This window comes from Siniperca chuatsi, linkage group LG20, assembly GCF_020085105.1.
Source record: "Siniperca chuatsi isolate FFG_IHB_CAS linkage group LG20, ASM2008510v1, whole genome shotgun sequence".
Classification (NCBI taxonomy): Eukaryota; Metazoa; Chordata; class Actinopteri; order Centrarchiformes; family Sinipercidae; genus Siniperca; species Siniperca chuatsi.
The window spans coordinates 21,704,528-21,718,420 of record NC_058061.1 but is presented as its reverse complement, the minus strand read 5'-3'; the positions used below and the strand labels follow the sequence as shown (position 1 = coordinate 21,718,420).

Here is a 13,893-nt window from a genome sequence, read left to right as displayed (position 1 = left end):
TACTTTCACCAAAATAACTGCACAAGTACGACTAGGCATTATAAAAAAGAAGACGGTAATGTTGTTACATAGCGGATTATCTACGCACAGAAGCTCAAGTTTATTGCAGTTCATTACAAATCCAGTGGCAGGAGATATTGTATAGCCTATTGAACTGTCCCGTTTATGCATTCACACGCAGTGGTTACCACTTTGTATTAACAATAGTGTGATTATAAAGAACAATAGTGTGATTATACAGAACAATTAAATAGCCTAGACCTTCTTAAATAAACAAATTGGACACGGATGGGCAGGCAGACAGGCAAAGGTTCAAAGTCTGATAAATTATGAGATTATTTTTCAGGTTACTTGTGCTATATCTCGCTGTAGAGAGTTCCTTCGGCTTCCCTTGACATAGATTGCACTTGATTATGTTGTCCTTTTCTTTGATAAACTGAAAGTAATGGGAGTATACCCATTTCGGAAGCGTGGAGTCTGACTCCACAGCCGTTGAATTTCAGCAACGGGATTCTTCGGGGGGGATGTCATAATATTACCGAAATCCTATTAGTAATGTGTCACATTACTTCCTTAGTGCTAAAAGTAATATATTACTGTTACAAAAGTGATGCGTTACCCCCAACACTGAGCATAATACCTGTAGCAGGAAAAGCACAGGTGTAATTCATTACATTAATAATGGCTGTGTTACATTAGGTTTGACAGTTCAGGGTCCTGGCGTTGTGCATGCTGCCTCACAGGAATTGCTTTCTACGATACTTGAATGTAATGGAGCAATCATTACTGTTATTAGGTACACCTGTGGTGTTCCTGCTGAGACATATTTACCATAAAAAAGGCCTATCAACACTGCAAAAATTAATAAATTAAAACTATACAGTATAATATGCAAGACTAACTATTCAAACCACTTTTTTCCCCAACAAATTAGATAAGCCTGTATTGATGCCCACAGGGGAAATTTGATTTGTTGCAGCAGCACAAGGACAGGCATAAGTACAGATAAATAGAATAGCCTGCACAGCAGGCTCAGGAACAGCTTTTTGCCTTCAGCTGTCACCTTGCTGAATTCTGCACCACTGTGATAGCCCCCCCACCCCCTGTTATACTACTGTCCATACTGCATATATTTCCCCTATAGTGTATTCATATTTATACTACTGTTTATACTGTACATATCTGACCTACAGTGTATACACCGTATTCATATCCAGCTGTTTATTCTGTATATAATGTCTACTACTAGCATTACTTGTACACCTGCACTGTATATTTACATGCCCACTGCAACTGCTGCACATGCTGTATATATAGTGTATTAATTTAACTCTGTTCATACTGTTAATAGTGCGCATGCTTTTAATAATTAATGTTCATACTGCATATTCATAATATCACTTGTACTATGTATTATCTCTATACATATGTACATTACTCTGCACTTCTGGTTAGGTGCTAAACTGCATTTCGTTGTCTCAGTACTTGTACTGTGTGCAATGAAAATAAAGTTGAATCTAATCTAATCATTCAGCAGCTATGCCTGAAACCTAAATAAAACGTTTCACCCCAGATGGGACTCGAACCCACAATCCCTGGCTTAGGAGGCCAGTGCCTTATCCATTAGGCCACTGGGGCTATATGTATGTTCACTCCACAATGACTCAATAAATACGTTATTTCCTTTCGGACAAATGTGTATATTTTCCCACAGTTCTTATGTGACTAAACTAAACAAGCTAACTTTACACCTAGTGTACGTTAGCGTGACTGATGGCGATATGGCACGTCAGTAACCACATTCGGCTCTATCAGTATTTTTCACTTTTTGTTTTTAAAACGCTGGCAAATCCAACTTCTCAGTTAACTCAGTTAATCGTTAACAGTAACTAGCATTACACTTACCAGATAAACTCTGTAGACTTAGCATGATGAGAAACTTTGATTCACAGGTAGCTAATCAAATCAACAACGGCTACTGAAGTCGTATTTGCTGATTAAAACCTCGCATGCATTGAGATATGTTTACTTTTAGTTAATGAAGATACTAATTAAATTATTTCAGTGTTAAATATTTGTTCAGATACGTTAACGAAGTTCACTGAAAACTCCGTTTGATCTTGACTGGTGACAGCTCTCTCCAAGCAGGAACCAGCCTCAGTTGTTTTCCTTCTTTCTGCCCAGCAGACTCCGGAGGAATGGTAGCCGGTTAGCTCTTCAGGCAGCAGCAGTTGCTACCATAGGATTAACTTATTAACGTTATTTGGCATTCGGTTGTTCTGTTAAAATAATGAATTTACTACCGTCTAATCCTCACGGGAATGGGCTCCTTTATGCTGGATTTAACCAGGATCATGGTAAGAAAATGTTTTTTTCTCCCAAATGGAAATTGGCAACGTCGTGGATGCTAAGCTAACGTTGCTATACCGAAGTCTTCCCATAGCATACATTAACCACAACGTTATCTAACAATGGTAGCTTTACATTTTCTAGGCTAGAAATTGTTTAGCGACAATAGTGCTGCGCCGCTGTCACTTCAGAAACGTTAACTTAAAGTACCGAACGTTAAATTCATGTTAGCTAGCTACGTAAGCTAGCCAGGTAACGTAGCTTTTTTGTTTTCAGCCAACATATGTCAGCTAACCAGCTAATGTTAGGTCAATATAACAAGGGTTGTTAAGTTAGACATAAAGGTGGTTTAAGTTTATGTACTCATATAAGAACAGCGTATAGACAGCTACTGCTGTAGGTGAACTTAACTTAATAAGCTAATGTTAACTGAATTTCCATCGACCATCATACGAGCCGTGCCTTGGTTACGACAACGGCGAAAACACTAGCGTTAGCTAGTGAACAGCTTGCTAAGCTAAGTTTGACAGTTATTACCGCGTTATTGGGCTAATGTTATGCTAGTTACTTCCAAGATAAGCCCAGTCTTTTATTAGGTTGCCAGTTTTAATAAGTAAAGATATTCCTTGTTCACCCGTAGCTACATAGTAGAACTCAGCACTGTTCACATTTTCTTCGCTCCCCACCCACACACATTTACACAGACCTGAAAGTTAAAGTATTCTTCTTAATTGGTCTAACTTAACATTGATTTATTGAAATTACTGGTGCCAACTAGCTTTGTCAGAACTGAAGGTATTGTAACGTCGTCAAGGCAAAGTGTCCAAAGACCTCATATGACCCCTTAAAGAACTAGCTATAGCACTCAGTATCACTGCCATCACACGTCAACATACGGTAGGCCAGTTGAATTCCACCAGAGGTTAATCATTTGTTACGTATTCTGTGTCGGCTTTGTATTTGATAAGGGCTGCGCTTTTATCACCGTACTAGGCCTGTTGGTCCAAGTAAGATGAGCTCCCCAGTGTCCTCATGTTGTGTGTTGTCATTACTGTAAAGGTTGAGAGTGTTAGGATGATTCCCTTTGAAAGGTATTTCTGTGCGTCTGATAACTGTTGATTAATGTTATCTTTAGTCACCGATCAATTTCTGATAGCTGTTTCATCTTTGTATGTCTCTCCAGGATGCTTTGCCTGTGGAATGGAGAATGGGTTTCGTGTGTACAACACAGATCCTCTTAAGGAGAAGGAGAAACAAGGTAACAAGCTCTCTAGACATTATCTTTTTTTAATTGGTAGAAAATAATCTTTCTAGTTGGACACACATTTTGTTAGTAGGGTGTTTCCCTACAGGGATCAATAAAGTATTTCTGATTCTGATTCTAACACCTACACACAAGTTCATTGAGCAGTCTGCCAAGTTGCAACATATTGATACTTAAGGCATTGTTATTGTTCAAAAGGTAAACTTTTGACAAACCTATAGTACGCAGAGCACGTACAAAATAGAAATAAAGTTACCTGGGTGGTACCTAGTTTCTGTTGTAGCCCTCTATCGGGCTTGGCTATTGGTTGAAAATAGAATAACAATTCAAACTAAACACACTATTCCTTAGGGGTGTAACCGTACACAAAATTCACAGTTCGGTACAACAGGGATAACAAAAAAAAAAGGTAGAAAATAACATTTTTGTCATTTATTTTGAAACATGTAAACATTCAACATTCTTACTGTAACAGTTAAGGCATTCAAATACTGGCATATTGTCAATAAGAAAAATTAAATAACCAAAATATATAGCACAAATGTCAGTAATGCTGTTTTAATGAATGATTCACATAATTTAATTGTGCTTATGTATCATACAAATACCAAATTTACTGTACTGTATAAAAAAATTTAAAAAAAGCCCAGTTGTTTAAATAAAAAGTATCATGTAGTAAAAACATGCATTGTGTGGGCTATTAGCTTTTAATGAAAAGTTGATTATTGATAATTGACAGTACAGACAGTTTATTAAGGAAACTGTTTTAAAATTACCATCCCAAACTGTGATAATTCAAAGATTTTTGGCTTATGACTGCAGGACATAATTAAAACCAGCCAATTCTGCTGCACACAAGAACAAAGTATTGTGACAGAATTGCAACGTATTAAATATGGAGGGATATAAGAGGAAGTTCCCCCCAAAGAGGGCTGAAAATGTGACTCAGCACATGACCTGCTCCAGAGTTACCTCTCTAAGTCATCGGATTACTGACCAAGTACTCGTTCACAGGACCAAGTGTAGTCTTTCGTCTTTTTTTTACCTTTGCTGATCCATGTGCAGTTCTTTGACAGTTTTTACAGCACATAGCAGTTCTCTTTCCTGCTGACGTTATGTGTGCTGTACTTTACATGGAGGGAGGCCAGTCTCATTGTGTGGAATGCAGAGAATGTCTTGTCATTGTGGTCTGCTGTCTGTTGTGGAGAGATGATGATCCATTAGAGATGAGTAGTCAGCATTAGTGATTAGAAGCAGTGTGCAAATGTAGTTTGAAGCAGAGTTTAGTCAGTTGTGATGATAATGGCTGCATTCTTTTCTTACAGTAATTAACAATTATGCTTGTTATTATTGATGTTCACTACCAATGACTTTCAGAGTTCCTGGAGGGCGGGGTTGGCCATGTGGAGATGCTGTTTAGGTGTAACTATTTAGCACTAGTGGGAGGAGGAAAGAAACCCAAGTACCCAACCAACAAAGGTATGTTATGTCTACTGAAGTTAGCAATGTTGATTGACTGCTTTCTTTTTTAGCAGTATTGTCAATACTGGAATTAAGCCAGGCCTCTGTTCTGACAAATGATGGCCTGTACTTACATTTTCAGGATATCTGCAGGTTTTGTAAAGTTCTAAAGAAAAACACTGTATTCAGTTTTCCTTAGAAGGTATTTAAAAGTCTTGCTGCTGGGAAGTACTGAAAACATTTGTTGGAAAAATAATTCCAGGTCATATTGGCTTTATTGGTTTCCCATCATACTTTCATACTTTTTCCAATATGACAGTGAAACAGGTATTAAATTGTGTTCTATGTGGTATTGAAAAGGTCTTAAAAAGTCTACCACACTTAGCACATCTTATTCATGGAACTGTTGAATATTCTTTTTTCCCCTTACTTTCTTTTTCTTTCTTTCTTTCTTTTTTTTTTTTTTTGCTACTCTAGTGATGATCTGGGATGACCTGAAGAAGAAGACCGTTATTGAGATTGAATTCTCAACAGAAGTCAAAGCAGTGAAGCTTCGGCGTGACAGGTGAAATGGACTTAAAAACAACTTTGTAACGCCAGTTCATGTGTCCAGGTTGTTGTTGGAATTTATTTCATAATTTGTGACAGTTGCAAAATAAGTGTTGTGTAATGCATTAGTGAGTAGATTGGGGGGGGTCAGGCATATGTCACTCTTTCAAAAATGTTTCTCAACCTAATCACACAGCAGTACTGTGGTAATGAGACAGGGACACACTATGATGCAGTGAAAATGCAGTAGGGCTGTACCGGATAGTTCGCAGCTTCAGTCATAACGTTGACATTCGAATTCTAAACCAACATTCGAATGCTGCGCAGGTCGGGACTCTATTCAAAACGTAGCGACCAGGTTACATCGCTGTCTCCGTCTCTCTCCTCTGCTCTCTGTCTGTGTCCTGGATGTATAAAGAGCTGCAGGTCTGTGTGTCCGTTTGACCGAGGGCGGGGCTGAGCTACACACACACACGCAGAGCAGAGGGAGGACTGTGGACAGGATGAAGCGTGGCTTCGGCTGCATTCACACAAAATCCGGCAATGTGGCTCCTTCCCCCAGGGTTGTGCAGCCGTGTTTATTTGTGCTTTGTAACGTAACTGCCGTGAAACAATCAGAATATAACGTTTCATTTATTTGATTCCCTGCTTTGTTCTCTCTAACACCGCTCCCTCCGTTCATTCACTACCTAGCTCGCTCAACCACCACTCGCTCTCTCGCTCATTGAGCCGGGGAGAAGGGGCCAACTTTGAATCGTGGGTTCACAAACAGCAACCAACAAATCCTACTCATTCTGCCTTTAAAGACTAACTCTACGCTGCTGAATGCTATTTGAGTAGATTTTTTGACATTTAGTTAAGATTTTCGCCTGTGTGTTGGTTCTCCTTTCTTCTCAGGATTGTGGTAGTCCTGGATTCAATGATCAAAGTCTTCACCTTTACCCACAACCCCCATCAGCTGCATGTGTTTGAGACCTGCTACAACCCAAAAGGTTAGTCTACTCTGTTTAAACACTTAGGCTGGGTTGCACCAACAAGGATTCATTTTTAAACCCGATTAAATCACGGTTTAACTTTAAATTATGTTGCACCAAACTTTAAAACAAGTTTAAAATTAAGCCCTCTCATTAAACCTCAGTTTAGTTTAACTTTAAACTTACACTTGAGGAGGTTTAACTTTTAAAATGGCTGACTTGGATTCCTCCTTGAAGTTCCTCAAAGAAAGTTAAGGGACAGACTCAACCCAATTGAGCACTGTTGAGTTAAACTCAATATAAACTACTAAAATAACAGAAAGGAGTACACATTATGAAGAAAGGTAGCAAGGGAACAATGCCAGGTGGAAGTTAAGTTTCACTTTCCCCAGAGCAATTACAGCTGCAGAAAACAGCATTCTCTTCTGCTTTCGTCTTCTGCATTCCAGGTGTTGAAGACGGCTTCTTCCCCCGCTTTGAAAAGCAATCAAATGTCCATAGTAGTTGTTTTAGACTTGAGCAAACGAGAGGAGGGTGTAATGTTTGGTTGTTTGAGCTGGACACGCGCTATTAATATGTGGAGACACATACCAGGTGTAAATATAATCAGGTTAAAATCATATCTAGATACAATCTGTATATGAGACGCATTTTAATGCAAGCTGTAAAAGGGGGCTAAGAGTAATGTTAGGCTAACTAACTTTTTAGCTAGCTAGCAAACAATGTAATGTTTTGTTAAGGAATACAGAGCAGCTGAAGGTTAATGGTTTCCCCCCATCTTTTATACTTACTAGATCCCGTCAGCACGCAAATGTATTATTTAATCAGGTTAAAATCATATCTAGATACAATCTGTATATGAGACGCATTTTAATGCAAGCTGTAAAAGGGGGCTAAGAGTAATGTTAGGCTAACTAACTTTTTAGCTAGCTAGCAAACAATGTAATGTTTTGTTAAGGAATACAGAGCAGCTGAAGGTTAATGGTTTCCCCCCATCTTTTATACTTACTAGATCCCGTCAGCACGCAAATGTATTATTTATTTATTTTAATTTGGGTTGGCAAGCATCTCCATATTGAATAAACTCTATTTAATTTTGGTTTACATGAATAAACTTGGATTTACTAAACAGAGATTAGTTTTTAATTGTGCAACAGAGGATGGATGTACTAATTTTAAACCTAGTTTTGTTAAACTCTGATTAGAACTAATCTTAGATCAAATCAATCAACCCAGCCTAAGACTTTTAATCAGCCTGCTCTACACAGTTACTTGACCATCTTCAACCACACACTCTTTGGCAGGTTCAGCAAACTTGTACTGCATGGTGACGCATCTTTTGAACCCGCACATTATTTGAAGTTGTAGTCAAATCTAGTCCCAAAATGTCCGAAGCTTTCCATTTAATGCTGCAGCCATATAACACGTCATAAAAAGAGTCAGTATAAATGTGACACAGCTTTAGCAAAGCACTGGAACAATAAAATGCTTTTTTTTTCTGTGCACATTATAACCAACCTTTTCCCTTGTTCTCCCCAGGTCTGTGTGTGCTGTGTCCCAACAGCAACAACTCTCTGCTGGCATTCCCTGGGACACACTCAGGCCATGTGCAGATAGTGGACCTGGCCAACACAGAGAAGCCCCCAGTTGATATCCCCGCCCATGAGGGGGCGCTGTGCTGCATCGCTCTAAATCTACAGGGCACAAGAATAGCTACTGCATCAGAGAAAGTAAGCCATGCTATACTGAAGCGTTTGCAGTATTACTTATATTATTACATTGTATTATTATACCGTACATACTTCATCCTCAACCGGTAAATCCACTTATTATGTACTTATTTTAATTTTATACTTATATCCACTTTGTACTTCATTTATCTTGACTGTATTTTAGTGTATCATATTCTGATTTGCTTAGTACTTCTATTCCTGTGTGCACTGATGTGACAGTGAGCAGCTGTAACAAAAGAGTTTCCCCTCGGGGATCAATAAAGTATTTCTGATTCTGAATTGACAAAATTTTTTTTTGCATGTTTCAACACTTCTTCAGTTGTTGTGTCATTTCTTTCTATTGTTGTTGACTTGTGACTAATCCATGTTGTGTTTCCACAGGGGACTCTTATTAGAATTTTTGACACGTCTGCAGGTCAGCTCATACAGGAGCTAAGACGAGGCTCTCAGACAGCTAACATTTACTGGTGAGCGTTTATCGGTAATACTTTTCACAGCTTTACCTAGCATTGCAACCGTTCTGTCATTTTGTTGATGGAGATGATTGCTGAAAAACATTTGCAGAATTGTCAGCTTCTTCTACTGACAGCTGTTGTCTCATTTGCACTGGTTACACCTGTTCTTCGAAGCCTTTCTGCAACCTTCGTCAGTGTTTTCTCTTCCCCATGTGTACACAGTAAATTAACATGTTGTGGCTGCAGTGTGACTTGCTACATTAGACATGGAAAGTCAGACCACAGACTAAGAGCAGCGTTTCTCCAGCTCTACTCCAGTACTCTGTAAGGTGTATGTTAGACCACTTTCTTGCAGAGTCCCTCTGAGAGTGTGGGTGAAGAAATATAACTGCAACAGTGCAACTGGGGCTAAAACTCAATGAAATAAGAAGCACTGCAACAATAGGGTGCAATTAGGGCTGGGGAAAAAACAGTAATAAAACTACATTATTACACACAGGTTTTTACAGCATGACATGTAAATGGGCCTGATTTAAAAAAAACAAAACAAAACAAAAACAGGGCAATACAAAAGCTACTTTGCTGAGAATAATAAAGAATAACAGTCAATTACAAGGTAGGTTTTAAACCAGGCCAGTACTTCACTGCATAAAACATTATTTTCTTTTTTTGTATTCAGTGTAGTAGTACGTAAAAACATTAAATGCATTTTGTGTCATAGTTGTGATTGGCCGTGTTGTGGCAAAAGCTCGCTCCTCAGTCCCTGCTACGATCAGCAGAGACTCTGGAAGGACCACTACGGTCACATGATCAACCAAGCCAGCATCGACAGACTACTTTTATTATAAAGTTGCACGTTGTAGCACTGCTACTCACTCTGCAGTGTGAAATCCACTACACTTAAGTGTTGTTGTTCTGTTTTTTGCTGTTGTTTACCAAGTTGACCCACTCAGAATGGGACCCATGGTCAATTTTTTGCCCGCAACCCACGGGTTGGGAACCACTGCAGTGTAGGTTAATGGTAATTCTATAATATTTCCATACTCCCCCATAGTAATCCTGTAGTTATTATAGAAATGTGTGTTTAGCCTTCTATAATAAAGGTGAGCAGTGTCAAGAAGCCACCAACAGAATGTCGTGTAGCGTGTAGTTTTCTCGTTGTCATTGTTTCCATCTGCTCTGTCTTTCTCAGCATTAATTTCAACCAGGATGCGTCCCTCATCTGCGTGTCCAGTGACCACGGCACGGTGCACATCTTTGCTGCAGAGGACCCCAAAAGGAACAAACAGTCAAGGTTCATCTCTGCTGAAGGGTTTTGATTGTTTTTCTTACAAGTAATATCATATCTGTCTACTGCATAATAATGAATCCAGAGCTTTAGCTGGATGAAGATGAATGCAAAAAAAAAAACTAAATGTTTATATAAAAAGTGATTTTGACTTTGTGTTCCAACCCTGTGTCCTGATTGGTTGTGTGTCCTTCTCTCTGCAGTTTGGCATCAGCCAGCTTTCTTCCCAAATACTTCAGTTCCAAGTGGAGCTTCTCCAAGTTCCAGGTCCCCTCAGGCTCTCCCTGTGTGTGTGCCTTTGGAACAGAGCCCAATGCTGTCATAGGTGAGTTCAGTTTGGGGTGCGCATCTTTTCGGGACACAAGACTGTCTCATCTTGTCACTCTAACTGATCAGAGTCAGAGGGTATCGCAGGTGACTCATTGCGTCACTCTATATGGTGGTCGACATTATCAGGATTAGCTGTGTAGGAAGATGATGCCCCTATTCTTAATCCCGCACACAAAGCTCTGACTGGTCAACTGGTTTTCTAACCAGTGGAAACAGCCATCAGTGGGCACCACACAGCTCAGATGCCAAACATCAGTACTGTTCATATTCCACTTCCACATAACAATCCATTTCATGTGAGTTGCCTGACTGAACCGAATTTTGGTGAGGGGAAAACTGAAGACTTTGGTTTTCTGTTTTTGGCAAAGAGAAGCCGTATCAGGACTCGGTAAAGGCCTTCAAATCCAAATCTGTAATCTGACTGCTGGGGATCTAACAGTGTAGATGGAATGTTGTTGTTACAGTTGTGGCAACGAGAAGAGATGTGGATTACGACAGTTACAGTGGCAGTCAATGACTGTAATGACTTAACTTGTTTTTTTGTTTTTTTTTATTTAATTGTTCCTTATCTATGCAGCATGCACCATTGCATTATAATGAAACAGAATTGTCAGGTTTTCTGTGTTTGGCCTGAGTTTGCTGACTGAGTGTATTCTTCTTGTTTCTCTTCCTCCACCTTGCAGCCATTTGTGCTGATGGCAGCTACTACAAGTTTCTGTTCAACCAGAAAGGGGAGTGTTCCAGAGATGTGTACGCCCAGTTCCTGGAGATGACTGATGAGAAAATATGACCTTTGACCCCCACCCCCGGGACATTTATATTTCTTTACTTTTTTTTTTCTTTTTCTTTTTTTTGTGGAGGAGGAGGGAGGAGAGGTCCCATGCTGCAGTTCTCCTTATCTTGACAGACTCTGTAAAAGAGCATCTAATGAAGCGAGAACAAAGAAAGAGAAGCACAGACTCTGGGAAACCCTCACAGCAAAGATGAACAGATGGAAGCCCCAACAGGGATGCAGACTTTTGTCTCTCGCAGACTCCCGAAGATTGTCTCTGGACAGAGGGACACAGATGCCGACTTGACTCCCAAACCAAACACTAGAGAAAAGCGGGAAAGTTATTTTTCTGAATGGACAACATGCAGCTTTTTAAGATGTCTTCCGAGGAAATTTACGAAGAATGGCTATTTTTAATCACATAGATGATTCTGATAGTTAGACGGATTGAAAATAGTGAGATTTTTGTCAGCTAACACCACCTAACCTAACAATAGGGAGTGCCTCGAGACTGGAGAGAATCTGTACGTGTGCACATATTACTGTTGTCATATATACATATGTGTGTTTGTGTATATACCAATGTACCATATTAGGTGTTCGCAAAGCAGGATCAGAATGAGTTAACTGCTTTTTCCACTTCTGTCTTAAAGGTATGTAGTAACATCTGAAACATTGGAACACACTGATCCTGCATTGTGAAGCGTCACCTTAGTATTACTAGATTTTCTTATATTCACTGTATAAACACAATGCGCCAGACTGAACTTCTAACTAAATGGAACTATACAGTAGCAGGAAAAAAAAATTAACATGTATTTTTGTTTCACTCTAACTTTTTTTCATACGTTGTGCAATATGTTTTTCCTTATGTTTTTTTTTTGCTAAGAGCTTGTGAAAGATGAGTGTTTGTTGTTGGATGTACCTAACCAAAAAAGCTTAAAGAAATAGTTTGTCATTTATTAGGAAATACGGTTTTTCGCTTTGTTGCCGAGACTTAGATGAGAAGATTGATACCACTCACGTCTGTATGTTAAATATAAAGCTACAGCCAGCAGCGGTTAGCTTAGCTTAGCATTAACACTGGAAACAGCTAGCCTGGCTCTGTCAAAAGGCATCAAAATCCACCTATCAGCGCCTCTAAAGCTCACAGATTAACACTTTATTTCTTGTTTGTTTAGTCTTAACCAAATCACAGCGTTAAAACAATACGTTGTGGTTTTACGGGGTATTGTGCAGGACTGTTTTTTGGCTGGGAGCAGTGACTTCCTAAAGTTTTGTCGTCACCATGAGTTTTTAACACAGATTTTTGTACGGATTAAACAAATGAGATGTAATGTGTTAATTGGACGGAACCAGGCCCCATGTTTCCAGTATTTATGCTAAGCTAACCAGCTGCTAGCTTTAGCTTCATGTTTACCCTACAGACGCTAGAGTGGTATTGATCTTCTCATTTCTTTAAGAGAAACTATTTCTTTAAGAGTTTGTGAAAGTTGAGTGTTTGTTGTTCCTACCTGAACAGGAAAGCTTAAGAGCCACACACACATGCAGTTTCCATCTTAAATCACAAAAACCTAATCGATTTCGGATGAGATTGTTTTTTGTTTTGTTTTTTCTACTCAGCAGCCCAGATCAACTGTAAAAATATCAAGAATATTTTGAACTTAATGTTTAATATTAATACATTATTGGCCCAATACAATTCAATCGGGAATCTTCTGAAGGATTGCTCCGCATACTTTTGGTTGGCGAGTGTGGCTCTCCGGTCACAGCTGCATGTTACCTTTTTGTTTAAATCCCGGCAAGTCACTTTGAGTGTTGTGTATGTCTGCGTCAATGCATCTCTGTAAACTGCTTCACCGTGCCCCTAACAGCATTGATCAATTCAGCTAATGCAAATCAGGGACTCTAAAGTGCTTTGTTAAAGCCTGCAGCCATAAACGAGATCTGTTCAGTGTGGGTCCACCACAATGGAACATGTGTGTAAGTGGAACTGTGTTAATGTATTATTATTATTTTTTTTTTCCCAATTGAAATGTTCATTGACAGCATTTTTGTTGATTGATTGCAAAAACACATTTCATTAGTGTTGCTTTCTGCATCAGATTGTACAGCAGGTGAGCAGGTGTCACTCTGTTGAACATACATAGCACTTGGTGGTCACTGACTGACCACAGTAGGGACGCTGCACAAACTGAAAAGCCAACTTGTTTCTGACACACTCAGAATGATTGTAAAACCTGCATTTAAATTTGTGAATAAAATTTAACATCTGCTTTTACAGTTAAACTTTATGGGCTGTTTCATGCCTGTTATTCTGTGGAAACCGAGTGTAGCCTCTCCATTGTATTGAATGTGTGAATGATTGGATTTGTCATTCAGTGTTGTAAGGGCACCATGAACATTTTAGAGTTCAACTATAATTGAATTGCATTTGTTTGTCTGCTACAGCAACATATCTGCTCTGTAAAGCACTGGTCCTGTGTTCTCCTTTGAGAAAAATCAGAAACCAAAAGGGAGAAATTTTGACGCCCCCTAATTTTGAATTCATTCGTGAGGCATCCGTCTACCTAGATGGAGACCTTATTTGATGCAGCCAATCAGATGTGTGGACCATTATAAATATAGGCAGAGCAGAGGGTCACACTGAGCTGCTACAAAACCACAGACCCTGCTAAAGTCTCCTCCTTATCTAACTCAGAACACAAGTCTTGTCCT

General features: G+C 39.2%; 1 protein-coding gene and 1 non-coding gene across 3 annotated transcripts; one reads left to right on the top strand and one right to left on the bottom strand.

Annotated features, from left to right (window-relative positions):
• Positions 1 to 1,565: 1,565 nt before the first annotated feature.
• trnar-ccu lies at positions 1,566 to 1,638 on the bottom strand. Its single transcript has one exon. It is a non-coding gene; the product is annotated as a tRNA-Arg (tRNA).
• Positions 1,639 to 1,779: 141 nt separating this feature from the next.
• On the top strand, positions 1,780 to 13,469 carry wdr45b (WD repeat domain 45B). Of its 2 annotated transcripts, none has more exons than XM_044179109.1 (10): positions 1,780 to 2,357; positions 3,533 to 3,607; positions 4,991 to 5,092; positions 5,552 to 5,639; positions 6,521 to 6,615; positions 8,137 to 8,327; positions 8,712 to 8,797; positions 9,978 to 10,097; positions 10,277 to 10,398; positions 11,087 to 13,469. In XM_044179109.1, exons 1-10 carry the CDS (start codon positions 2,291 to 2,293, stop codon positions 11,191 to 11,193), a joined length of 1,053 nt encoding a protein of 350 aa, XP_044035044.1. In that variant the 5' UTR covers positions 1,780 to 2,290; the 3' UTR covers positions 11,194 to 13,469. The 2 variants fall into 2 exon arrangements, with proteins under 2 accessions (XP_044035044.1, XP_044035045.1); XM_044179110.1 differs by having other exon boundaries at positions 1,792 to 2,357; positions 9,978 to 10,079.
• Positions 13,470 to 13,893: the final 424 nt, after the last annotated feature.